This window comes from Tachyglossus aculeatus, chromosome X2 (genome assembly GCF_015852505.1).
Source record: "Tachyglossus aculeatus isolate mTacAcu1 chromosome X2, mTacAcu1.pri, whole genome shotgun sequence".
Lineage (NCBI taxonomy): Eukaryota > Metazoa > Chordata > Mammalia > Monotremata > Tachyglossidae > Tachyglossus > Tachyglossus aculeatus.
In genome coordinates, this window is record NC_052100.1 from 6,601,631 (window position 1) to 6,629,376 (window position 27,746).

Here is a 27,746-nt window from a genome sequence, read left to right on the forward strand (position 1 = left end):
GGGACGGCGGGGGCCCTGAGGCGGGGGAGCGCGGCCCCCCGCGGGCCCATGGGCGGGCCGTGAGGGCCGGGGCGGCCAGCCGATGGTGCTGCCCCCCTGCCCGATGGCGGACTTCGTGGTGCCGCGGCACAGCGCCGTCATGGAGCGCCTCCGCCGCCGCATCGAGCTGTGCCGGCGCCACCACAGCAGCTGCGAGGCCCGCTACGAGGCCGGGTCCCCCGAGCGGCTGGAGCTGGAGCGCCAGCACACCTTCGCCCTGCACCAGCGCTCCATGCAGGCCAAGGCCAAGCGGGCCGGCAAGCACCGCCAGCCCCCGGCCAACGCCAACGCCAACGCCCACGCCGACCGACCCGCCGCCCCCGCCGGACCCCCCGGTCCCGCCGGACCCCCCGGACCGGACGCGCCGGCCGAAGGCGGCGTTGGCGGCGGCGCCATGGCGGTGAGAGCCCGCGCTGGGGCGGCGGGGCGGCGGGGCCGGGGGGAGAGGCTCCAACGCCTCCCTGCTGCGTCACTCGGGCGAGGCCCACCCCCAAAACACACCCACAGACACACACCCCCCCACACCCCCCCGCCGCCTCAGTTTCCTCATCTGAAAAGTGGGGCTACCGTGCCCACCCCCGGTCCTCACCGCACACCTCGGCCCCTACTACCCCCAACACACACACACACACACACACACACACACACACACACACACACACACACACACACACACACACACACACACACACACACACACACACACACACACACACACACACACACACACACACACACACACACACACACACACGCCACCTCAGTTTCCTCATCTGAAAAGTCGGGCTACCGTGCCCACCCCCGGTCCTCACCGCACACCTCGGCCCCTATTACCCCCAACACACACACACACACCCGCCGCCTCAGTTTCCTCATCTGAAAAGTGGGGCTACCGTGCCCACCCCCGGTCCTCACCGCACACCTCGGCCCCTATTACTCTATGTATTTTACTTGTACCTATCTATTCTATTTATTTGATTTTGTTAGTATGTTTGGTTTTGTTCTCTGTCACCCCCTTTTAGACCGTGAGCCCACTGTTGGGTAGGGACTGTCTCTATGTGTTGCCAATTTGGACTTCCCGAGCGCTTAGTACAGTGCTCTGCACATAGTAAGCGCTCAATAAATACGATTGATTGATTGATTATTACTCTATGTATTTTACTCGTACCTATCTATTCTATTTATTTGATTTTGTTAGTGTGTTTGGTTTTGTTCTCCGTCTCCCCCTTTTAGACCGTGAGCCCACCGTTGGGTAGGGACTGTCTCTATGTGTTGCCAATTTGGACTTCCCGAGCGCTTAGTACAGTGCTCTGCACATAGTAAGCGCTCAATAAATACGATTGATTGATTGATTGATTATTACTCTATGTATTTTACTTGTACCTATCTATTCTATTTATTTGATTTTGTTAGTATGTTTGGTTTTGTTCTCCGTCTCCCCCTTTTATCAATCAATCAATCAATCGTATTTATTGAGCGCTTACTATGTGCAGAGCACTGTACTAAGCGCTTGGGAAGTACAAATTGGCAACACATAGAGACAGTCCCTACCCAACAGTGGGCTCACAGTCTAAAAGGGGGAGACAGAGAACAGAACCAAACATACCAACAAAATAAAGTAAATAGGATAGAAATGTACGTGAGCCCACTGTTGGGTAGGGACTGTCTCTATGTGTTGCCAATTTGGACTTCCCGAGCGCTTAGTACAGTGCTCTGCACATAGCGCTCAATAAATACGATTGATTGATTGATTATTACTCTATGTATTTTACTTGTACCTATCTATTCTATTTATTTGATTTTGTTAGTATGTTTGGTTTTGTTCTCCGTCTCCCCCTTTTAGACCGTGAGCCCACCGTTGGGCAGGGACTGTCTCTGTATGGTGCCAATTTGGACTTCCCAAGCGCTTAGTGCAGTGCTCTGCACACAGTAAGCGCTCAATAAATACGATTGATGATGACGGTGATGAAACTGCCTAACACATGCCCCCGTCGCCAGCAGTCAGTCCTGTCTATTGAATGCTTACGGTGCTGATCATTATGGTACTCGTTAAGCGCCTACTATGTGCCAAGCGCTGCGGTAGATAGAAGTCTGTCAGGTTGCACACAGGCCCCGGCCCACACAGGGCTCGCACGCTCTCGATCCCCGTTTTTACAGGTGAGGAAACAGAGGCCCAGTGAAGCAAGGCCCAACGTCACCCAGCAGGCATGTGGCGGAGCCGGGATTTGAACCCATGACCTTTTGACGCTCAGGCTCTAGCCACTAAGCCACGCTGCTACTGAGCGCTCGGGAGAGTACAACAGGACGATATAACAGACACATTCCCTGTCAATCAATCATATTTATTGAGCGCTTACTGTGTGCAGAGCGCTGTACTACGCACTTGGGAAGTACAAGTTGGCAACATATAGAACGGTCCCTATCCAACAGTGGGCTCACAGTCTAGAAGGGGGAGAGAGAGAACAAAACCAAACATATTAACAAAATAGATATGTACAAGTAAAATAAATAAATAGAGAAATATGTACAAACAAAAATACAGGTGCTGTGGGGAAGGGAAGGAGGTGTGGAGAGGGGGAGGAGGGGGAGAAGAAGGAGGGGGCTCATTCTGGGAAGGCCTCCTGGAGGAGGTGAGCTCTCAGTAGGGCCTTGAAGGGAGCTTCTGGTCTAGAGTCACATGCTGAGCACCAGTAAGCTCCAGTCTTGCTGCCCCACCCTCCACCCCTCCGTTTCAGGGGAAGAGGTTAGTCTTCATTCGGGCTTCAATCGCTTGAAGGTTTGGTTTCCAACACCCCGACCCTCCTGGTCAGTAAACCCCTATTGCGTCCACTCGACGTCTTGCTGGCTGGGTGACCTTGAGCGAGTGGCTTAACCGCTCTGTGCTTGGGTTTCATCATCTGTAAAACAGGGATTTTGTGTTTTTCCCTGCCGGTACAGTGTTTGGCACATAGTATGCGTTTAGCGAGTACCACTGTTTTTAATATTATTAGGCTGGGTGCTATGTATGGGGCAGAGAGACTGTCTGATCTGATGATCTTGTTTCCCTGCCCTAGCACCTAGAGCAGTTCCACCGCATATTTAAGCATTTACTATTGCTCCCGTGATCAATGCTGACCTTGTGGACCACTGCTCTTTTCAGAGGGTCAGTCGGCTGTATTTATTGAGCCTGAGCTCTGCACGGAGCACTTGGGTGAGGTCTTGCCTCTTTGTAGGCAGGTATCACAACTACCAACTCTGCTGTATCGTTCTTCCCCAAGTGCTTAGTACAGTGCTCTGTGCACAGTAAATACTCAGTAAATGCCCTGGGTGAGTGATTTAGTTGACGTGACCCCTGCCCTCATGGACCGTACAGTTTAGTGGGCGAGACGGACCTTCAAGTAAATTAAAGGTAGAGGGAAGTAAAATGAAGTGTAAAGAGGTGGACAGATGGGCTATGGTGGTGGAAGAAGTGTTGGAATGGAATTGAGAGGGGAGGGAAACGATTGGGAAGATGAGATAATAATAATAATAATAATAATGGCATTTATTAAGTGCTTGCTATGTGCAAAGCACTGTTCTAAGCGCTGATGTTCATCAGGAGCACCAATTGAGCTTATTAATAATATAATAATAATAGTATTTGGTAAGGTCTTACTGGGCGTCAAACATTATCCTAAGCTGCTGGGGTAGATACAAGTTAATTAGGGGGAATGCAGACCCTGTCCCAAAGGGGGTTCAGTATAAGAATGAGGGAAGAATAGGTATTGCATCAACATTTTACGGATGAGGAAACTGAGGCCCTGAAAAGTTAAGTGTCTTGCCCAAGGTCACGCAACAGGGAAGTGACAGAGCCGGGATTTGAACCCAGGACCTCTGAATCCCAGGCCCCTGGGTTTGGGTTTGGTTATGTTGGTAAGGGCAGTGCTTTATTTCCTGATTTGCCAAAGGTGAAATTCTTCACTCGAAGGCGGGCAAGAGCGGGAATGAAATCGACTTTGGCGAAATCTTGTTGTCCAAGAAAAGGAGCGTTGGAGAACTTGAGGATAATAGGAATCACTTGCTATTTTGGAAACATTACCCTAAACATTTTTAGGGTTATCTTTCAGTGATTCCACATGTTTGGTTAACGAGAGTGACATCAAAAAATACCTTTGCATCATTTTTTAGGAAATGCGATACTATTCGAGCATGTTGTTAAATTCTCTGCTGAACTTTTGGTAAACCTTCACTGGTGTGAAACAAGAATTACATTTAAAAGTTGTATTTCTGGTTATTTAGATTAGTGCAGTATTCTGCTTATATTGATCCAGTTCTAAAGTCATGTCTCCTCCAAGAAGCCTTTCCTGACAGATCTCTAATTCCCCCCACCTTATTTGCCCTGTTTTCTGTCACCTGTACACATTTGGTATGAGCTCCTCAGTCAGTCAATCCTATTTGAGTGCTTATTGTGTGCAGAGGACTGTGCTAAGTGCTTGGAAGAGCACAGTTGAACAGAATTAGCAGACACGTTCCCTGCCCACAACGAGCTTACAGTCCAGAGGAGGAGGCAGACATCGTTAATATGAATAAAACCCCGTAAGCACTCTGAGAAATCTGAGCACTCTGATTTCTCACCCCACCCCCTCAGCACTTACTTCCATATCCTTACGCTACTTCTGCTTCCTCTATCTCTGATTTTTTCGACTGCCTCCCCATCTAGTCTGCAAGCTCCTTAAAGGCAGGGATAGTGCGTGTCTACTTCCAACTACTCCTAAGCACTTAGTGAAATTCATTCATTGATTCCTTCACAGTTAAAATCGTTCGATCAGGTTCCATTTTGAATGTTGTTGAAAACCCTGCTTTCTAAGAAGCAAATTTCACCTCTTTTAGTGGGTTTGTAGTTTTGCGTGACAGCTTGTAACGCCCTTCAAAATGCTGTCATCATACCCAGCGTAGGTTGAGGAGCGGATGAACCAGCGCTGGCCAAGTCAGAACTCTAAGGATATTTCAGAGAGAAGGCCGTGGGCATCCTTTTTAAGAACTCTATGGTCCTTAACGGCCACAGTGTTTCATTGACACAGGAGAGCTAGAAAACTGCCAGGCAGTGTTTAAAAACAGCAACTGCTAGCTAGGCATGCACTTTTGGGGTGCTGCATAAATTTGAATCACTAGTATAAGCTGAGAAAACTAATGAAGCGAGAGAAAAATCAAAAGACGATTTGAATGACGTTGGTGAGTAGTGAGGGGTGTAAACTCCCCAGAGCTAGCACAGCCTTCCAGTTAGTTGTCGTTCTTTACCCCGCAATCTGAGAACAATCCATGGTGTCTGTTGGGTGCTTACTTGTGCAGGGCACTATATTAAGCATTTGGGAAAGTAGAGTCCAAGAGCTTTGGTAGATCCGATCCCTGCCCACAAGCAGCCAACAGTGTAGAGGGAGAAGCAGCCGTTAAAATAGATTATGGAGAGGGGCAATGGCAGAGTGTAAGAATATGGACAGAAGCAATCTGGGGTTGGGGTGAGTATCAAAGTGATTTAGGGATACAGAGCCAAGTGCAAAGGCGATGGCGAGGGGTGGGTGGTTAGGGAAATGAGGGCTTAGTCTGGGAATCTTGTGAGGGTTTTGAAGGTGGGGAGAATAGGGGACAGTGGGATATGAAGAGGGAGGGAGTTCCAGGTCAGAGGGAGGACGTGGGCGAGGGATCGGTGGTGGGAGAGCTGAGATCGAGGTACAGAGAGTAGGTTGCTGTTGGAGGAGCAGAGTGGGCCAGCTGGGTTACAGTAGGAGATCATTGTAATAAGGGCGTTAAAAGAAAGCTGATTGAGTGCCTTAAAGCCGATGGTGAGGAGTTACTTCTTGACGTGGAAGTGGACAGGCAACCACTGGAGGTTTTCGAGGAGTGGGGAGATGTGGTCTGAATGGTTTTTTTGAGAAAAATGATTTGGGTAGCAGAATGAAGTCTTGACTGGAGAAAGGAGAAGCAGGAGACAGCGACATCAGCGAGGCGCTGATGGAGAAATCAGCCAATCAGTGGTATCAATTAAGCGCTTATATATGTTCAGAGCACTGTACTAAGCATTCGGGAGAGCCCAATCCAACAGAGTTAGCAAACTCATTCCCTACCTCCACCCGGCCTCAAGGTGAGACGGTAAATATCTGGATCAACGTGGTAGCAGCTTGGATGAAAAAGAAGGGGCAGATTTTAGTGCCGACGTGAAGGTATTACCGACAGGATTTGGTGACAGATTAAATATGTGGGTTGAATGAGACGTGTGTCCTCGCTTAGGTTACAGACTTGTGGGATGGGGAAGGTGGTAGTGCTGTCTACAGCGATGGGAAAGGCAGGGGGAGGACAGGGTTTGGGTGGGAAGATAAGGAGCCCTGTTTTGGACTGGTTCCCTTTGAGGTGTCGGCGGGACAGCCCAGGGTTGTCCTGAACCAGATAGGAACGCGAGCCTGCAGAGAAGGAGAGGAGGCAGAGGGAATCATTTGCGAGGAGATGGTGGTTGAAGTCGCGTGGTGATGGTGGTTGAAGCCTTGGGAGCGAATGAGTTCTCCGAGGGAGCGGGTGTAGGTGGGGAAAAGAAGGGAACCCAGAACTGAGCCTTGAGGGACTCACACCTTTAGAGGGTGGGAGGTGATAGAGGTGGAGAAGGAGAAGCCAGAGAGATAGGAGAGCCAAGGGAGGACATCTCCTCCCCCTGACCACAAAATGGTGTAACCCCTGCTACTACTACTCATCTGCTGTGTGACCTTGGGCAAGACACTTCACATCTCTGGACCTTAGTTACCTTATCTGTAAAATTGTGATTGAGACTGTGAGCCCCACATGGGACAGGGACTGTCCAACCCGATTTGCTCGTATCCACCCCAGCGCTTAGTACAGTGCCTGGCACATATTAAGTGCTTAACAAATACCATGTGTTGTTATTATTATTATTATTATTATTATAACTAGTGAGCACCCCTTGGCGGAAGGATAATAATAATATTGATGGAGTTTATTAAGTGCTTACAATGTGCAAAGCACTGTTCTAAGTGCTGGAGAGTTTACAAGGTGATCAGGTTGACCCACATGGGGCTCACAATCAATCCCCATTTTACAGATGAGGTAACTGAGGCCCAGAGAATTGAAGTGACTTGCCCAAAGTCTCACAGCTGACAAGTGACGGAGCCAGGATTTGAACCAATGACCGAATAGGCTGGAGAAGTGTTCTGCCACCCACACCCCCCACTGTAGCATTTCTTTATACACTCAGTTAGGTCCTCCTTCCTGGAATCAGTTTTAGTGTCTTTCTCCCTGGCTAGATTCTAAGGATAGGGATTTTTTCTGTTCTGTCAAGCTCTCCCGAGTGCTCAGTACAGTGCTCCCCACACAGTAGGTGTTCAGTTGATACGATCAGTTGAGGTGGAGATTGCCTTCTGCCCCACTCTCATTGAAGATCCTCGTGTCTCAGAAGGCAGGGCCCAGTTTTCTGTCAGGTGCTTGTTGGGAAGGAATCGACAGGGTGCTTTTAACCCACAGAGAGCACAATATGGAAAAGGCCGTCTCTGCGGCCTGTGTCCCAGATGTGAGAAGCTCTTTGGTTTCTGAGCCTTAGACTTTGGGTCTGTCGAATCCCGACTCTGCCGCTCACTCTCCTGCTGTATGACCTGGGGCAAGTCACATCTCTGAACCTCAGTTTCCTCATCTGTCAAATGGGGATTCAGTGCCCCTTCTCCTTCCCATTTAGTCCATGAGCCCCATGTGGGGCTGGGGCTATCTCGCACCTGATTACCTTGCTTGGCACATAATAAGCACTTACATTTACTACAGCTGTCATCATCTGCATGGTATTGAAGCTACAGAGTCTGATGTGAGTCAGGTTTCACTAAAGGAAATCTGAAGCAGACAGCGTTAGATTTGAGAATCAATCAGCAGGCTCTGTTGAGCACTTAACAGTGTGCAGCGCATTGTACTAAATGCTTGGGAGAGAACAGTACAGCGGAGTTGGAAGCCACATTGCCCATCCACAAGGAGCTTACAAGGAGAGGGGGAGGCAGATATTAAAATTATAGATACGTACATAAGTGCTGTGGGGCTGAGGGTAGGGTGATTAAAGAGTACAGATCCAAGCGCAAGAGCCCCGCAGAAGGGAGAGGGAGTAGGGGAAATGAGGGGTTAGTTGGGGGAAGGCCTCATGGAGGAGTTTTGAGGCTAGGAGGACTTTGCAGGTGAGGAGAGCCGTGGTCTGTGGCTATGAAGGCGAAGGGAGTTCCAGGCCCGAGACAGGTTTGGGGAGACGGAACACGAGGTAACATGCAGTTCTCCCTTAGAGGAAATAGCCGCCCCATTAGGTTTCAAGCTCTGAAGTTGCTTTAGTTTTGTCCTTTCAGTCTTGTTCTCATGGAACGGGATAATCGGCATCTGGGGACTGTACCAATTGTATGCCTGCCCACTTGCTTCGTAGGTTCTGCCGGTGGATTCAGTATATTGGGCAACAGAGCGGCTAATTTCTGTTCTCAGTGGAAAACCGAAAGGGGCTGGGGGTGGGTTACTTCGACCGGTAGCCTTTCTTTTTCCCTTGCCCTTATTTGGGGATCCGCTTGCATAATAATGAAGGCTTTTTATTAAGCCCCCTCCCCCCCCACCCCAACCCATGCCCCCGCTCCCCTCGGAGTATGCTTTGAAGTGCCCCTGAACCACCCTTCCAGTCCAGGAAGCTGGTCCTGGGCCTGACCATTTGCACAATAGAGGTTTAGTTTACGAATGACTTTCCCGTGTCCCCCTCTTTGGCTCCCTTCCTGGGCCACACCACCTAAAATAAGCGGGCCGTTGGCTTAACTTTGCCACTTCTTCCTCGGTTCAGAACAAAAGAGGAGTTTGCCCACAGCTCGGCTCGTGTGTCCCAGAAGCGTGGAAACCCTCGGCCCGAACCCTCAGCAGCTGTTGGCCGGCTCGGTTCTGAGCAAAGGGAGCACAGCGCACCTCGGCTTTTTGGGGGCGGAAAAAGAGAGACCATGGCACAAATGTAGTGGCACCGCAAGAATAATCAGTGGTGCAGTAGTTTCTTTCAGTCAGTCAGTGGTATTTACTGAGCAGTTAGTGCAGAGCACACAGAGGCCAAATTCAGGTGAGCTACCAAGCCGTTCTCCAGGCCCTAGCAATGTAGGATGAATGTTTTCGGGCCTCTGTCCCTGGACGTTTATTTCTGCTGAAATGTAAAAGGAAAGGGGCCTGTTTTTGGTGCTACAGAACTAGAATCAGTGTCTGTGGACGGAATAGACTTTCAAGCTGACCGCCAAGTCTTTTAGTTGGACTTGTTTGTTAGACACTAAGCTGGACAGAAGCAGAGATGGAAATGTTGATGGGCAGGCTAGGTTATGGGCAGGCATTTTGACGAAGTGCCGATTGGGGGACGGGGGTGCCATAAAGTCCATTTTGGATGGTCCGGCATTGAGAGGAATAAATTCATTCAGTCATTTATTTAGCACTTACTGTGTGCAAAGCACTGTACTAAGAGGAATATGGGAACCATGCCCAGTTTCCTCTTCTCTGACAGCCATTTCTTTTTAAAGGAGGTGGGGGTGGTCTTGTGTCTTGAAAAACTTGCACAACTTCCTTTCTATTGTCTGCTATTTTTCTCCTTTAAGAAGGTCATCTTAATGGGGAGCAGAATGTGGCAGCCTTCAGTCATACGGCCACACAAGAGTCCCTCCTTCCAATCAATCAGTGGCATCTATTGAGCATTTACTTTGTGCAGAGCGCTGAACCAAGTGCTTGGTATCACAGAGTTGGTAGACACATTCCCTGCCCACAACGAGCTTACAGTCCCATAGGCTACCCATAGCCCGAACAGCAGCATCATCTCTGAGGGGAAACTCTGCCCCCTCCCCCTTCATTACAGGGACTCGATTGGGTAGGGGCTGCGATTTTCTTTCTGACTTTTTTTCCCTTTTTTGTGACCCCTCTTCCCCACTCCCCGTCCTCTCCTTTTAACTCCCGGGCGTCTGTCTCTGAATACTTCCTGGGAGGGAGGAAATACCAGAAAACGGCCAAGTGCAGGAATGATGTTGGCGTGTGTTCAGCTCCCGCTAGCCCCCACACACGCTATCAGTAGCAGCACAGCCATGGGGAAGTAGCCCGGGACAGGAAATCAGGAGACCTGGGTTCTTGCCCCAGCTCCGCCCACCTTGGCCGGGAGACCTTGGGTGAGTTACTAATAATAATTATGTTATTCATTAAGGGCTTACCATGTGCCAAACACTGTTCTAAGCAGTGGGGTAGACTCAAGGTAATCAGGTTGTCCCACATGGGGCTCTCAGTCGTAATCCCCATTTGACAGATGAGGTGACTGAGGCGCAGAGAAGTTTAGTGGCTTGCCCAAGGTCACAGCGCAGAGAAGTAGCGGAGCTGGGATTAGAACCCATGTCCTCTGACTCCCAAGCCCCATGCTCTTTTCCCTAGGCCGCGCTGAGTGAGTTAACTTCTCTGAGCCTCAGTTTGCTCATGTGTCAAATGGGGATGGTACCTGTCTGTTCTCCCTCCTGTTTGGACTGTGAGCCCCAAGCGGGATGGGAACTAGTGCCCGATCTGATTATCCTGTATCTAACCCAGCGCTCAGGACGGTGCTTGGCACATAGGCCTTATTACCAAACGCCACAATTATCATCCACTTGATCGTAAGCCAAAGGCAGAGGGCAGAGATAGTGTCTGTCTTCTGTGGGGTACTCTCTCAAGTGCTTGGCCCAACGCTCTGCACACAGATATAACCTTGAGGGCTGGGATGGGGTCTCTCTACTCTATTGTACTCTCCCAAGTGCTTAGTAGGTGTTCAGTAAATACTGTTGATGGATTCATTTAGGAAAGTTGAGACAAAAAATCTGAGTTCCATCAGATGAGAGAGCTGAAGAATATAATTGCCCCCTTTGATGCTTTCTTTACATTTCCCCTTTTTGAAAAAGCCAATTCTATGAGATAATCACACCTTGCTCATCTCTATGATGAGAAGGAAAATAATTGAAGGTTATGTTAAGAGTTTGAGTCTGGCAAGATAAGGATGTGTATGTGTGTGTATTGTGTGGGAGATGGACCTTAAGGCTATTGGAAGAGAGGCTATCTGCTATCCTTGAGAACTTTTTAAATGACCTTGAGTGGAAAACCTGATGGTTTCGTTTTTGACAGGGGCATGTATGGCCCTGGAAATAGTAACTCTTTTTTTGTTTGTTTTAATGGTATTTGTTAAGTACTTACTATGTGTCAGTAACTGTACTAAATGCTGGTAGATGCAAGATGATCAGGTTGGACACAGTCCGTGTCCCACCTGGGACTCTCAGTTTTAATCCCCATTTTGCCGACGAGGGAACAGAGGCCCGGAGAAGTGAAGTGACTTGCCCAAGTGGTGGAACCAGCATTAGAACCCAGGTCCTTCTGACTCCCAGGCCCACGGTCTATCCACTAGGCCACCCTGCAAGTCAGTTCACTTCTCTGAGCCTCAGTTACCCCATCTGTAAAATGGGGATTGTGACTGTGAGCCCCACTTGGGACAGGGACTGTGTCCAACCCGATTTACTTGTATCCATCCCAGCACTTAGTACATGGTAAGCACTTCACTAATACCGCAATTATTATTATTATTACTAGGCCACATTGCTTCTCAGAATTAACTTACTATTGACCCTCCGGGACAAAGCAAAATGTCTTCTCTGTTCTGTGAGAAATGAGAGTTCTGCAGAGCAACAAGGCATGAGAAATGTGGCCAGTAAGAAAACGGAGCAGGCCCAGCGGGGAAGGGGGAGGTCTCGCTGAGCGGACCAGGTTGTGGCCAGAGGGACTTGGAACAGCCCAGTTGTTCATTCTTTCATCCAGTTGTATTTATTGAGCGCTAACTTTGTGCAGAGTACTGAACTAAGCACTTGGGAGAGTAGAGTACAACAATAAAACAGTCACGGTCCCTGCCCACAACGGGTTTAAAGTCTAGAGCCGGGGGAGAAGGACAGTCATATAAATGACAGATATGGACCTAAGTGGTGTGGGGCTGGTGCGGGGTAGGGGGGAAGAACCAACAGAACAAGTCAGGGTGATGCAGAAAAGAGGAGAGGGGGGCTTAGTCAGGAAGGGCCTCTTGGAGGAGGTGTGCCCTCAATAAGGCTTTGAAGTTGGGGAAAGTTATTGTCTCCCTTCCCTTCAGAAAGCGGGAGGCTCCTCTGTTCTGTCGGCCCACAGCGTCACGGGTATCTGCAGGATGGACGGACTTTGAGCGGCTCCGTTTTTACGGCAGGCGGTGCCGGCCTTCCCACACGGGCTCTCCTCGGGGTGCTGGCGCGCCCTCAGCGGTTCACCGTCCATGCAACGGCTCCGGGTCAGAAGTCTGAGAGACGCCAGTCACCCTCCGTCTTCACTTTCGGGGCTCTCCTAGACCGGCCACAGCCACGGCAGAAGAAAGCTCAGGCCCGCCTGGCCACAGCTCAGAAAACTGGCGGGGTTTGCTCAGGGGAGGTGGACCCTCTCTTTGTGAGCTCATGTTTCAGAGCTCTGCCACAGGCCTGCGGCGTGACCTTGGGCAAGTCACTTCACTTCTCTGGGCCTCAGTTTCCTCATCTGTAAAATGGGGATTGAGACTGTGAGCCCCATATGCGACGGGGACTATGTCCAACCGATATGCTTGGGACATAATGAGCACTTAACAAATACTATTATTACACACAGAGCATTAATAGGAGATTTGAGTTAAAAGCTTGGGGAATTTCTTCTTTTTTAAATCTCCCTTTGCCTGAACAGCAAGCCTTGCATCAAAGACTGTTGTTTAGCTTGTGGATGTGACATACCTTTCTCCCTCGCCCCCCACCCCCAAAGTAGTCTGGATCCCCTCCCCCAGCTACCACTTCTGTGCCCCTTTTGAATCTACAAGCTCCCACAGCACTTATGTACTTTGCCTACATATTTTCTTACTTAAGCCCTAGTTCCTGGACATATCCTCTTTACTCTTATCTGTAAATTGTTTCCGTTAATCACTGGTGTTTATTGAGTGCTTTCTATTTGCAGAGCACTGTACTAAGTGCTCAGGGAGAGTTCACATCAGTAGATGTGGTAGACATGATTCCTGCCCTCTGGGAGCCTACAGTCCCGGGCCGGGAGTTGGAGGAGATGGGCATTCAAGTCCATGTCCCACATGGGACTCACAGTCTTAATCCCCACTTTCCAGGTGAGGTAACTGAGGCCCAGATAAGTGAAGTGTCTTGCCCAAGATCACACAGCAGGCAAGTGGCAGAGCCAGGATTAGAACCCAGGCCATTCTGACTCCTAGGCTTGTGCTCTGTCCACTGAGCCACGCCTACACCTGGAGGAACAGGGCGTGCTTCTGGGGTCGTGGTAAATTAAGATTTTAGATAATAATAATGGCATTTGTTAAGCGCTTACTATGTGCAAAGCACTCAGAAGGCCCAAAGTGGCACTGGGAAATATAAGATGGGGAGAGAAAAGATCCTGCCCCGCCTCAGAAGGAAGCATGAGATCTAAGGAGTTTTTGAAAATGGGGAGAGCTGTAGTCTGTTGGCCAGGGAGGGGGAGGGAGTTCCAGGCTGGAGGACGAGCGAGAGCAGGAGATTGGCAAGCGGGAAAAGCGAGAATGGGGGCCCCAGTGACTTGGGGAGCTCGAGAGGGACGGAGAGTGTAAGTAAGCTAGAGTGTAGTGGCAGGCGGAAGTGGGAGAAGGGAACGGAGAAGCTGCCAGTAGCCGCACCCAGATGGGGGATGGCCGGACGTGAGGTTCGGGAAGTTGTCGAGACGTGCACGGGGTGTTTTCTTGGGGCCGAGAACTGTCCGTATATTTGGTCCGTGAGTTGTCCCTTTGGAACTGTTCGGTCCCAGCTGAGGCTATTTGCATCTGGGTTTGGAGGGAGTGGTGCCTTGCCGTGGCCAGGGCAGCGGAGAGCCCGGTTTCTAATCCGGGCCCAGCAGCTGACTCATTGTGCTACCTAAGGCAGATAGTTTTGACCTCCTTGGGTTTCAGTTCACCCCCTTCTGGAAACTTGGATGCATCTCTGGAGAACTGCCGTACAGCCTGCCCTGCTCTTGGAGAGAAGACTGACCCGGAAAGGCAGAGTGGGAGAAAAGGCAGAATAAAAGAGAGAACTCAGGGAGCGTGTCTGGAATTGATTTTAATGTCTCCTTTCCCCTCAAGACTGTGAGCTTCTTGTAGGCAGGGATTGTGTTTACCGACTCTCTGGAACTGTGTTTTCTCAAGTGCTTACAGTCGAGACGCAATCGATCAATCGTAAGCAGCGTGACAAGGTAGCTGTTGGCCCAGGATTTTTACTTGAAGCTACCGGTCCTTCATTTGGGGGTATTTGAGTGTTTACCATGTGCAGAACATGAGGCTAAGCGCTTAAGAGAGTACGAAACAACAAGGTTGGGAGACACATTCCTCGCCCACGTGGAGTCTAGTGGGAGAGACAGACCCGCCTCCCTCTACCTCTTCTCCCACCCGAAGTCGTGTACCTCGGAAACCGCGTCCCTGTTTCCAGGGACCCAGGGTGTGGGGCAGGGGGGTGGCCGCCTGGGTCCGGAGGGGGGTGGGGACATCTTGGGGCAGCCCCTTTTCTGGGCCCTTAAGTGGCAGTAGGAAACCAGAGAGCCCAGCTTGAGTGTGGTTGTAAAATGAGGTTCTTTTTGGGGCGCCCGCCCTCGGGAAGTTGGTGATGGACACTTCTGCTGGAAAGAAGCCGCTCCTTGAGTTTTCAGTTCCCTCCTCTAGGGTACGATTCTATTTATCTCTAAGCTCATTATGGGCAGGGAACCTATAGGCTAATTCAATCAATCAATCAATCAATCGTACTTATTGAGCGCTTCCTGTGTGCAGAGCACTGTACTAAGCGCTTGGGAAGTACAAGCTAGCAACATATAGAGACAGTCCCTACCCAGCAGTGGGCTCATCATCATCATCATCATCAATTGTATTTATTGAGCGCTTACTGTGTGCAGAGCACTGTACTAAGCGCTTGGGAAGTACAGATTGGCAACATATAGACACAGTCCCTACCCAACAGTGGGCTCACAGTCTAAAAGGGGGAGACAGAGAACAAAACCAAACATACTAACAAAATAAAATAAATAGAATAGATATGTACAAGTAAAATAAATAAATAAATAGAGTAATAAATATGTACAAACATATAAACATACATACAGGTGCTGTGGGGAAGGGAAGGAGGTAAGATGGGGGGGATGGAGAGGGGGAGAGGAAGGAAGGGGCTCAGTCTGGGAAGGCCTCCTGGAGGAGGTGAGCTCTCAGTAGGGCCTTGAAGGGAGGAAGAGAGCTAGCTTGGCGGATGGGCAGAGGGAGGGCATTCCAGGCCCGGCTCACAGTCTAGAAGGGGGAGACAGAGAACAAAACCAAACATACTAATAAAATAAAATAAATAGAATAGATAGGTACAAGTAAAATAAATAAATAGAGTAATAAATATGTACAAACATATATACACATATACAGGTATATACAACTAATTCTGTTGTATCGTACTCTCCCAAGTGCTTAGAACAGTGGTCTGCACATAGGAAGCACTCAGAAAATACCCCTGATTGATCGATTTTATCTTTCGTTGCTGCATTGTTGTTTTGGTAAATGTGAGTCCCAAGCACTTAGTACAGTGCCCTGCCCATGGTCGGCGCTCAGTAAACGCCATTGCTTGATTGTGGGGCCAGAACTGATGCTATTCTATAGAGAAGCAGCAGCGTGGTGTAACGGAGTTAGAGCAGGGCCTGGGAGTCAGAAGGTCATGGGTTCTAATCCTGGCTCTTGCCACTTGTCAGCTGTTGTGACCTTGGGCAAGTCACTTCACTTCTCTGGGCCTCACTTACCTCATCTGTAAAATGGAGGTTAAGATTGTGAGCCCCATATGGGACAAGAACTGTGTCCAACACGATTTGCTTGTGTCAGCCCCAGCGCTTAGTACAGTGCCTGGCACATAGTAAAGTGCTTAACAAATACCACAGTTGTTATTATTATTATTATGCCCCCAGTCTCGGGCTATTGCATCTTAATTAAGCCCATTAGGAAACCGAAGGGGGAAAAATGTAAAGAGGTTGGTTGGAATTTTGATTAGAAAAAGGAGTATTCACATTTGTAGTGTTTGCTCCGGTGTTTTTCAAGATAACTTTAATAGTGAGGCCCAGCAGTGCCCTCTTATGCCAGTAATAGTATACAAACCCTCACTTAAACCTCTTTTTAAAACTTGCCGGGAATTCCTCAAGCAAACATTTTTTTAATGAAAGATTTAGGGATCTCATTTATTCTCTTCCTTTTCAATCACACAGCGATTCCATTTGTCCCGGCAGGCAGTGGCTGCTGCTGTGAAGCCAAAATGAGTCAGAAGCAAAAGAAAAGGCCGGCAATTTAGTCTGATGTTCTAAACGATTGATTAAGTGACCTGCCTGGCTTTTTTTTTTTGTGTGTGTGTGTGTGTGTGTGTGTGTGTGTGTGTTTATTTTTTTTTTTCTTTTCCCCCTTCCAGCAACTGCATGAAACATTGAAAAAGAACCTGGAAGGTGCCGTCTCACCGCAGAACGGTGATCAGCCAAACGGCTACGGGGACGTGTTTTCAGTGTCCAAGAAAATGTGGCGCCACAACCCCCTAGGCGGGACGGTTCCTACCAATGGGATGCCCCCGCCGTCACCACGGCGCCCGCTGGCCAAGTCGTGCGGGGGCGAAGCCTCTCATACCAACGGGCCGGTGGGCGCGGACCCCAAGTGCCTCCCGGAGGCCAGCCTGCGGCCGAACGGGCGCGGGGGTCCGGACGACCCGGCGGCCCCAGGCCCCAGCAAGGAGCTGAAGCAGGAGCCGGCGGACGACCTGCCCTGCCTGGTGGCCGGAGCCGGGCCCGCCGGGGCCCAGAGCAGCCTCATGTCCGACCTGAACCTGAACGAGCAGGAGTGGAAAGAGCTCATCGACGAGCTGAATCGCTCCGTCCCCGACGAGGACATGAAGGATCTATTCAATGAGGACTTCGAGGAGAAGAAGGAGCCCGAGACCCCGAACTGTGCCACGCGGACCCCCCCGGTGCAGGAGGTCCACGTCAAGACAGAGTTCTCTCCTGCCGCCTTTGAGCAGGAGCAGCTCGGCTCTCCCCGGGGGAGGGGGGCGGCCGGGCAGGGCTTCGGCCCCGGGGGCGCCGCTTCTCCGCACGCCGTGTTCCAGCCAGGGGCTGACGCCCCGAGCCGGACCCCGATGCAGGCACCCAACCCGCAGCCGCCCGGCGGGGCCAGGCCTGTGCTCCCCAGGCCGGGGCCGGCCAAAGAGATGTCCTCGTCCCACCAGCTCCAGCAGATGGCCGCCAAGCAGAAGAGGGAGCAGATGCTGCAGAGCCAGCAGGCCCAACAAGCCCACCAGGCCGGCCAGCTCTCCGGCTGGCAGCCGGCTGGACCCGCCCACAGTCCCCTGGCCGTCTCCTACGGCTTGGAGGGTCCCACCAGCCCCGCGGTCTTCCAGCCAGACTTCGGGGGCCAGAAGCTCGTGATGCCCAAAGTGCCGACCAAGGGCTCCCCCCGGCCCCCGACCGCCTACCACGTGAGCTTGTTGTCCCATCAGGCCGGGACCCTGAGCGGCCAGAACCTGGCCAACGGCCAGGGTCCCATGCTAGACTACGGCAACACCAAGCCCCTCTCTCATTACAAAGCGGACTGCGGGCCGGGCGGCCCCGGGCCCGGCCCGAGCAAGTCCCCCATGTTGGCCTACCTCCAACAGCAGCTGCCGCCACCGCCACCCTTGAGCGAGGAATCGAGCGGGATGTTTCTGTTGAAGCAGAAGGCTGCCAATGGGCCCTTCAGACCGCTGGTTCCGCCTGGCCAGGTAAGAAGGGCGAAGGTGAGGCTGGGATGATTCCTGGCGCTGTGTGTATTTGGTTGGTTTTGGCCCAGGGTTTATTAATAATAATAGTAATATTTGTTAAGGGCTTACTGTGTGCCAAGCACTGTTCTCAGCACTGGGTAGGTACAGTGTCATCAGGTTGGCCACAGTCCCTGTCCCTCATGGGGGCTCACAGTCTTAATCCCCATTTTAAACATGAGGGAAGCCCAGAGAAGTGAAGAGACTTGCCCAAGGTCACACAGCAGACGAGGGGTGGTGCCGGAATTAGAGCCCACATCCTCTGACTCCCAAGCCCGGGTTCTTGCCACTAGGCCATGCTGCTTCTCACTGGCTCGGCACACGGTAAGCGGTTCACAAGTGCCGTCACTGTGGGGGTCGTTTTGGGGCTGCAGGGAGTGGGGCTCCCCAGGGTCGGATGAAAGAACAGGGGCAACCACCATATCGCCGGTTTGCCCCACCCCGGCTGAACTCCACACAGCTATGCCCGCGGTGTCCGGCTCTGTCCCAGGTGGACACCCATTTCCCCCGGCCCAGGTTTCTGTTGGAGCCTCTCTGTGGCAGGCAGACCCCTTGCGCCGCTCCTCAGGCTCCGGAGAGGAGAATGAGGCAGCGGCGGTTCCCCTGGGACATTTGGATCAGCCCGTGGCTTTTATCGAGCCCTCGCCGTGTACAGAGCCATGGACTAGGTAGGTGCTTGGGAGAGTACAGCAGGGGTCATCAGGCAGAAACTCCTCACCCTGGGCTTCAAGGCTCTCCATCACCTCGCCCCCTCCTACCTCACCTCCCTTCTCTCCTTCTACTGCCCAGCCCGCACCCTCCGCTCCTCCACCACTAATCTCCTCACTGTACCTCGCTCTCGCCTGTCCCGCCATCGACCCCCGGCCCACGTCATCCCCCGGGCCTGGAATGCCCTCCCTCTGCCCATCCGCCAAGCTAGCTCTCTTCCTCCCTTCAAGGCCCTGCTGAGAGCTCACCTCCTCCAGGAGGCCTTCCCAGATTGAGCCCCTTCTTTCCTCTCCCCCTCGTCCCCCTCTCCATCCCCCCGCCTTACCGCCTTCCCCTCCCCACAGCACCTGTATATATGGTTGTACATATTTATTACTCTGTTTATTTATTTATTTATTTATTTTACTTGTACATTTCTATCCTACTTATTTTATTTTGTTGGTATGTTTGGTTCTGTTCTCTGTCTCCCCCTTTTAGACTGTGAGCCCACTATCGGGTAGGGACTGTCTCTATGTGATGCCAATTTGTACTTCCCAAGCGCTTAGTACAGTGCTCTGCACATAGTAAGCGCTCAATAAATACGATTGATTGATTGATTGATTGATTGATAAACATGATCCCCTGCCCTCGAGGAGCTCACGGTCTACCGAGGGCGTTATTGGCCTTCCTGTTCAAGTAGAATGTAGACTGTAAGCCCGTTGTGGTTAGGGAACGTGACTGTTTAATTGCTGTATTGTACTCTTCCAAGCACTTAATACAGTGCTGTGCTCACGGTAAGCACTCAGTAAATACGATTGAATTAATTGATTTAGAACGCTGTCTTACCCAGCCTGCAGGCCACTTCACGCTAAGTGCGGGAATGCACGGAACGTTATTCACTCATTCATTCAATCGTTTTTATTGATTTCTGTGTGCACAGCACTGTACTAAGCGCCTGGGAGAGTACACTCCAACAGCAAACAGACGCATTCCCCGCCATCACGTAATCTCCGTAGGCCAGACATGGGAATTTAATAGGTAATGGAGGACTGCCAGATTTCGATTGGAAGCTCCTCGAGGGCAGGGGGCGTGTCCCACCCACTCGCTTGGGAGAGCATAATACGCTAGAATTGGTAGACACGATCCCTGCTCACGAGGAGCTGACGTACTACATAGTAAACTCTTTGCCGTGACGCTTCCGAGGTGAGGGTGTGGTACCCTGAAAGAAGGGAAATAAAAAAAATTTGAATTCAGAGAGATCACTCCGATAGATTTTTCATCTGTTGGGGGTTTGGTCCATAGTGATCGTCCCTGCAGACAGACCCTCGTCATGCACTTTGGGGTTTGCTGCTTCAGATAAAATCCAGATTCCTGCCAACTCCAGACTGTCACCCTCTCTTTGGGAAGGAAGTAAATGATCTCTCCAAGAGCGGCAGCCGCCCTCCCGCCTCATCTGACTTCTCTGTGCCTCAGTTACCTCATCTGTAAAATGGACTGTGAACCCCACATGGGACAACCTGCTTACCTTCTATCTTACCCAGTGCTTAGAACAGTGCTTGGCACGTAAGTGCTTTAAAAAATACCATCATCATCATTTTTATTGTTATGGCGAGCCACGGGGTGGGCCGGGGATGCCGTCTGGCCCGATCACCGCGTGTCTATCCACCCCAGCCTCTGGCACGAGTACCAAGTGCTCAATCAGCGCCCTAAGTATTTGACGCCGTTGTGTGCTCCTAAATGCCCTCCTCTGTGTTGGACAGGACCAGAATCCTCCGGCCACGGTACCCCGCGGGCCTGGCCCGGGACCCCCTGCCTCGGGTGGCTCCGGGGCGGGGAGCCAGCCTCCGGCCGTGTCCATGGCCAACACCCACAACAGCACAGCCTACCTGGGCTCCCAGCAGCAGCAACAGCAGCAGGTGGCAGTGGCAGCGGCCTTGAAGCAGCATCACATGTTACTGGAGAAGCATCTGATGGAACAGCAGAAGCAGTTTCTCTTGGGGCAAAGGCAGCAGCTCCTGGCCGAGCAAGTAAGAGGAAGCAGGAGGACGAACGTGCTCCAGGGGCCAGGAGATGGCTACCTCTGGGCTAATTTTTTTTTTTTTTAATGACATTTGTTGAGTGCTTACTATGTGCCGGGCACTGTACTAAGCACTGTTGGTACAAGATAAGATAATCAAGTTGGACCCAGTCCCTGTCCCACGTGGGGCTTCCCAGTCCTAATCCCCCTTTTACAGATGAGGTAACTGGAGGCCCAGAGAAGTGAAGTGACTTGCCATAGGTCACCCAGCAGACAAGTGGCAGAGCTGGGATTCGAACCCAGGTCCTTCTGACTCCCACGTCCTTGCTCTGTCCATTAGGCCACGCTACTTCTCATTGGTTGGAGACAATCAATCCGTGGAGCTTAGTGAGCGCTTCACCGGGTGCAGACCGCTGGATCAAGCCCTCGGGGAGGACAGTACGGGAGAGAGGGTAGGCGTGAGCCCTGCTCACAACGAGCTCACGGGGAGGGGGAGACAGATGTTGAAAGAGTTTACCAGAAGGGGAAACGGCCGACCGTTAAGAGATGGACACGAGTGCCGTGGGTCTGGCGGTAGAATAGATATCAAGTGTGTAATTAATGGAGGATTCGGTCAGGTTTGGGCATTTCCGGGATGATCCTGTTAGTGGCTTCTGTTGATCTCTCTGGTTAAACTTTCCAGTATTGGGTTTTAGAGGCTTCTCTGGGCCCAGTGGACACAGCAGAGGCAGTTTTTCTTGCTAGGGACAGGCTGCCTCATATGACTGTGCGGGTGTGTCCAGAGGAAGCAGTTTGCCCTTGATCAAGGGAGGAGACAAGAAAAGAGAGTTTTGGATGAGTTACACCCTGACCGATTTAGGTTCCCAAACCGGACACAAGCCTCCAGAATGGAGCCAGGGGAGGGGGTGGGGCGGGGGGGTGGGGGAAGCAGGATGGAGAGAAAGACCCCAGCATGGGGGGACTAGAGGGGGTCCCAGAGAGACACAGCTAGCAGTCATCAGGAAGTGGATGACTCAGTCATTTCTGGAAGGTACCGTGGGGAAGCTGAGTGCCTTTGTTGCGGGGGAGGCCGTGAAAAATGGGTGTTTGTGGTTTCTCAGGGCTTAAGCAAATATGATAACTAGTTGGGGATCCCCGGGGTTTACGGGGAGAAAAGCCCAGGGTCAGCTCCCTTGAACTGAGACAGAAGGGGCTCGTGTTGGGCGAGTGTTTGACGAAGGGCAGGCTGGGCTAGTGGTGAGAGTTGGCTCCGGGGTCCCCCTGAGGGAATGCGTTCCTCTTCCTAAAGAGGAGTCTGTTATCAATCCATCATATTTATTGAGCGCTTGCTGTGTGCAGAGCCTTGTACTACGCACTTCTGAGAGTACAGCGTAGCAGGGTTGGTAGACACGTTCCTTGCCCACCATGAGCTATTCAATCAATCAGTCAGTGGTATCTTTATGAGCTTGTTATGGGCAGGAAACGCGACTCCTAATTCTGTTTTATTGTACTCTCCCGAGCGCATACTACAGGGCTCTGCACATAGTAAGCGCTCAGTAAATTGACTGACAATAATAATGACGATACTTGTGAACCGCTTACTATATGCCAAGCACTATTCTAAGCACTGGGGCAGATATAAGTTAATCAGGTTGGACACAGTCCCTGTCCCACATGGGGTTCCACACTCTTAATCCCCATTTTCCAAATGAGGTAACTGAGGCACAGAGAAATGAAGTGACTTGCCCAAGGTCATACAGCAGACATTGTGGCAAACGGGGATTAGAACCCAGGTCCTTTTGACTCCCAGGCCTGTGCTCCAGCCACTAGGCCACCCTGCTTCTGTGGAGCGTCGTACTAGGTGCTTTGGAGAGTCCGATACAGCCTGTAGACACCATCAGTGCCCTCAAGGTGCTTGGAGTTAGTGCATGCAGAGCACTGGACTCAGCGCTTGGAAAAGAACCGTGGCGTCCATTGATGTGATTCCTTGCCCTCAAGGAACTAACAGTCTGCTGTGGGCAAAACACTGTACCGAGTACTTAGGGGAGTCCAGTTGAGTTGGGAGACAAAATCCCTGCCCTCAAAAGAGCTCACACATGTGGCAGGAGAGCAGCCCTACAAATTAGGCAGCCCTTCAAGTTAGGAGCAAGCGTCTGGTACAGAGCACTCAGTAGTACAACTACTGCTCCCACCGCTCTAGGCAGACATAGCGACACTGAGCATTGTAAAGACTGGAGCCCTTAAATGGTCAGCACGGCAGTGACCGAGGCGCTGATCTCAAAGCAATCATTTTAGCCATCTCTTTCTCTGGAGTTGCACCGTAGATTGATTCACTGCCAGGGTGGTTCTTTTCACTCATTTGCTCCGATTTGTTTCTCATTACACACTTCCAGTTATTACATTGCCTACGAGACTTCAGGAAGCCTTCCCGGAAAGTGTCACCTTTGCACCACTAAAGCAGCCCCAGAGTTTCCAGTTCTGAGGGGCCATCTTGATTAGCTTGGGTTTGTTTTTTTTTTCTGAAAGCCAAAGGTACTGGGTTCCTGTCCTCACCTCAGCTGCGAATTGCTGTTGTTTCTTTCCTAGGAGAAACAGCGTCAGGAACAACAGCTGCAGCGGCACCTGACCCGCCCTCCACCTCAGTACCAAGATCAGACCCAGACCACTTACCAGCAGCAGGCCGGACCATTCCCAGGTAACGGGGCACCGGCCATCCTCTAAGCGTGGCGGTAGGTCGTCCGAGACCTCTAACCCTGCTTCCCCTCTGAGTGCCTCCCCCCACCCAAGGGAGTTCCCTCGTTGGTTGAGTTCCAGGGGAGCCTGGTTTCCTCAAACAGGGAACCAAAGGAAGTTGTCCCATGGGTCGATTGGGAGCGGGGAGGGACAGTGTTTCTCTCTGTAATTCGTTCAATTGATCGATCAGAGGTATTTGTTGAGCCCTTGCCGTGTGCAGAGACCAGGACTGAGCCCTCGGAAGAGTACGTCAGAGTTGATACATTCCCGGCTCACGGGAGTTTACAGTCTAGAGGGGGAGACCAACATGCAAAGAAATTACGGCTGTGGAGCTGAGGTTGAGGTGAATATCAAGTGCTCGAGGGGGACAGGTCCAAGTGGATAGGCCGCACAGAAGCGAGAGGAAGACAGAGAAGTGCAAGGGCTTAGTCGGGGAAGGCCTGTCAGAGGAGATGAGATTTTCTTAAAGCTTTGAAGGTGGAGAGAGTGGTGTTGGGAAAGCAGTGTGCGGGGAGTCCAGTCGAGAGGGAGCACGTGGGCAAGGGGTCGGCAGCAAGGTAGGCGAGATGGAGGTACAGTGGGTGGGTTGGCATTGGAGGAACGAAGCATGCGGGCTGGGCTGTAGTAGGAGAGCAGTGAGGTAAGATAAGACGGGGCGAGCTGATTGAGTGCTTTAAAGCCATAAAGCAAGGACCACCCGGAGACTGACGACGGGGTCTGCCTTCACCTCAAGAACACAACTTCCATGGTGATTCTTCGTTGCTGCAGTGGGGAGGACGGTATTTATTAGACCCTGACTGTGTACAGAGCACTGGGTGCTGAGAAACAAAACAAGTGAGAGTTTGATATGGTCCCCGGCCCTCTGGGAGCTCACCGTCTGAGAGTGGGGTAGGGGAGAAGGCGGGGACAGGCACCGGAGGAAAGGAGAAAGGATTTAAATACACGTCAGAGGGAAAGTACAGAGTCCGGTGGCCCTTCCTTCTGAAGCCCCCCCTTAGCTTGCAGACGAGCAGCATGTATACTTCCCAGATAAGCACCAGAAGGAAGACAGCCCCACGATCCCTTGGCCCGGAACTCCCGACCACCTCATTTGCCCGAAAATGGCTTCCCCAGCCACCAAGCACCTTTGTTCACTTGGGCAGCCGTGAAGCTCTGCCAGCGCCTGGCCCCCTCGCTATCTCACAAGCAATGGGAAACGTGGAAAAGCACTCTTCCACAGATGTTGGCTTGATTTCCTTGTTCCCTACTAGCTCGCCTCCACCAGGTTGAAATTGATGTGGGAGACGGATGGTCCAGAACGTTTGCTCCCCAGGCCGGTCGCTGTCTGTCCCTGTGGGAACCTTCTCGCTGGCCCCGGCCTTGTCCCCAGCTCTCTTGGGACCTTGCCTGACTCTTGGTTATTAGCTTGGAAATTTGAACTCTTCCAGACCCCGGTGGGGGAGGCTTTTTTGACGACAAGAGGGACACAGACACACACAAACACACTGCTCCCCACCCCCTTGACAAGGCAGTGTCAGGGCTTCATCCAATAGAGGAGGCCCGAGACACCCCCCACACCTCCGGCCCCCGCCGGGAGTGGGTGCTTAAGGAAGCATCTTCAGCTTTGAAAGAAAAAAACCTCTTAAAGGTCCACCCAGTTGTGTAGTTGTGCTGCCTCTGTATGACAGGAAGATCTTGCCAAACCCAGCCGCTGCATTCTTGGAGAACGAACACCCTGCTGGGCAACCCGCCTGGTGGGGTGTATATGACTCACTGCCTCCCTGGAAATTACAAGGCGAGGTTCTCAGGGCCTGGGACTTGGCTTAATTGAGACAGATATTATTGGGGCAAGTTTACCTACTTAAGATAGATCGTGTTGTCTTTTAAATACACCCGTCAGGGTCTTCATATGTCTCTGTTGTTCTCTTCTGTCCTTTGTAGGTGTGTTGCGGGGGTTGGGGGGCAGGGGGGGGGGAGTGCGAAGTGTGTGCGTGCATGCATGTGTGTAAAAAACTGTCTTACTTCCCAGAAACAAGAACTGCCCTTGCTCTTTTTTCCTCTGCTGCCTGGTAATCTGGGTTCTGCATCTCCTTCCGCTCAAGGAGATTCACTGAGGCTTTATTGACCACAGCTAGAGCAAAGCTTCCTGCTTCAGCTGAAAACCGACTTTCTTGGGGCAGAGAGGGGAAAGGGTGAGAGCGTACCAAGCACCCGGGCTCTTCGAGAATAATAATAGTAATAATGGCATTTATTAAGTGCTCACCTATGTGCAAAGCACTGTTCTAAGCGCTGGGGGGTACAAGGTGATCAGGTTGTCCCACGGGGGGCTCACAGTCTTAATCCCCATTTTACAGATGAGGTAACTGAGGCCCAGAGAAGTGAAGTGACTTGCCCGAAGTCACACAGCTGACAAGAGGCGGAGCCGGGATTTGAACCCATGACCAAAGCCCAAAGCTCGGGCTCTTTCCACTGAGCCACGCTGCTTCTCAGAAGCAAGTCCAAAACCATCCTCCAAAAGCACGCTTTCTGAGGCCCCTGTCAGATGTGTTTGAGCACTAGCCAAGCGAGCAGAATGGCCCCAGGTTTTTCCCCGTGCCACCTTCAATTTTCCCCCAGCCCCTCAGTCATTCATTCATTCATTCAATCGTATTTATTGAGCGCTTACTGTGTGCAGAGCACTGTACTAAGCACTTGGGAAGTACAAGTCGGCAACATATAGAGACAGTCCCTACCCAACAGTGGGCTCCAGTCTAGAAGGGGGAGAAAGAGAACAAAACAAAACATGTTAACAAAATAAAATAAATAGAATAAATATGTACAAATAAAATAAATAGAGTAATAAATACATACAAACATACATACATATGTACAGGTGCTGTGGGGCGGGGAAGGAGGTAAGGCGGGGGGGAGGAGGAGAGAAAGGAGGGGGCTCAGTCTGGGAAGGCCTCCTGGAGGAGGTGAGCTCTCAGTAGGGCCTTGAAGGGGGGAAGAGAGCTAGCTTGGCGGATGTACGGAGGGAGAGCATTCCAGGCCAGGGGGATGACGTGGGCCGGGGGTCGACGGCGGGATTGGCGAGAACGAGGCACGGTGAGGAGATTAGTGTCAGAGGAGCGGAGGGTGCGGGGTGGGCTGTAGAAGGAGAAAAGGGAGGTGAGGTAGGAGGGGGCGAGGTGATGGAGAGCCTTGAAGCCGAGGGTGAGGAGTTTCTGCCTGATGCGTAGGTTGATTGGTAGCCACTGGAGATTTTTGAGGAGGGGAGAAACATGCCCCACCAATCCGTCCGGACCCCTGAACCTTGACCTGACTTTGAAATGTGGCTGACTTCCAGGGTCTCCGACGGCCATGGCGGGAGTGAGCGGCCTGGGCCCGCCCACTTCGAGCAGCCCCCGGATGTTCCCTCAGCCTCAGAACATGATCCAGGTTGGGGCGGGCCCCAACTCGGTGCCCTCGGTGGCCCCGGCCTCCAGCCAGCTGGACCGGGCCGGGCCCCGCTTCCCTGGCCTGCAGGCTCTGCAGCAGCAGCGCGGGGGCCTGTACAGCGTTGCCCCCGGCATGCCCCAGGTGGGCCCTCAGCACATGACGTCCAGTGCCAGCGGGCAGCCCCAAGGCCAGCGGCAGCCTGGACTCGGCCCAGCTGGCACCGTCCCTCCGGGCTATGGGCAGAGCTCCTTGGCCAACTCTGGGCTTTCACAGCAGCAGCAGCAGCAGCAGCAGAACAAGGGGGCCCTGAATCCCGCCTTGTCCAAGCCACAGTTGTCCAGAGGGCCGGCGGTCCTGGGAGGACAGAACCTGTCGTGGCAGCACCCGGGCCTCCCAGCTCTGAATAGCCAGGGGCCCACGACTGGCAGCCTGGGCCCCTTCACGGCTGGCACCGCCTTCCACGTGCAGCCAGCCCACCTGAAGCTGGCTGGTCAGCCGTTCCCCCAGGGGGTGGCCCAGGTATCCCTGAGTGGCGGCCGGCCCGCGGCCCCGCTAGCTGCCGGGGGGCAGATGATGCCGGCCATGGGCACACCCCAGAGGACCAACCCGCCGCCGGGCCTGCCCGGGGTGGGCCAGGTGGTCCCAGACCTGGCCCCGTTCGGCCAGGCCCCGGCCCCGCCGCTGGCCGGCCGTGCTGCCCTGCTCTGCGGTCAGGGGTACCAGGTGAGGACGCCAAGCCAAGAGCTGCCTTTCGCCTATGGTGGCGGGCAGGTGGGCAGCGGGGCCGTGCAGAACCTCCCTGGCGACACCGACCTGATCGACTCCCTGCTTAAAAACAGAACTTCGGAGGAGTGGATCAACGACTTGGACGAGCTCTTAGGCGCCCATTGAAACGGAGCCTGCTGCTCGGAGATGGTGGAAGGGTGATGGGCAGGGGGGCGGACGGGGAACCAACCGCGGAGGGGCTTGTTGAAGTTTCTCCAGCCAGTGGAAGAGTTTTTGCTTTCATTTTCAAGGGATGGCTCGTCTGCGCTTGGACCAAAACCCCAGTGAATTGTGGTCGGGGGGAA

The 27,746-nt window shown here is 52.2% G+C and overlaps 1 protein-coding gene across 1 annotated transcript; it reads left to right on the forward strand.

The window, feature by feature from the left end:
• The first annotated feature begins 82 nt into the window (after positions 1-82).
• On the forward strand, positions 83-27,736 carry MAML1 (mastermind like transcriptional coactivator 1). The gene is made up of 5 exons (XM_038770976.1): positions 83-439; positions 16,491-17,825; positions 20,309-20,575; positions 23,131-23,239; positions 26,585-27,736. Exons 1-5 carry the CDS (start codon positions 83-85, stop codon positions 27,565-27,567), a joined length of 3,051 nt encoding a protein of 1,016 aa, XP_038626904.1. The 3' UTR covers positions 27,568-27,736.
• The last annotated feature ends 10 nt before the right edge of the window (positions 27,737-27,746 follow it).

Coding starts and splice junctions, on each gene's coding strand:
- MAML1 (XM_038770976.1), top strand. CDS start 83: ATGGTGCTGCCCCCCTGCCCGATGGCGGACTTCGTGGTGCCGCGGCAC. Junction 440..16,490: donor TTGGCGGCGGCGCCATGGCG/GTGAGAGCCCGC, acceptor TCCCCCTTCCAG/CAACTGCATGAAACATTGAA. Junction 17,826..20,308: donor CGCTGGTTCCGCCTGGCCAG/GTAAGAAGGGCG, acceptor TGTGTTGGACAG/GACCAGAATCCTCCGGCCAC.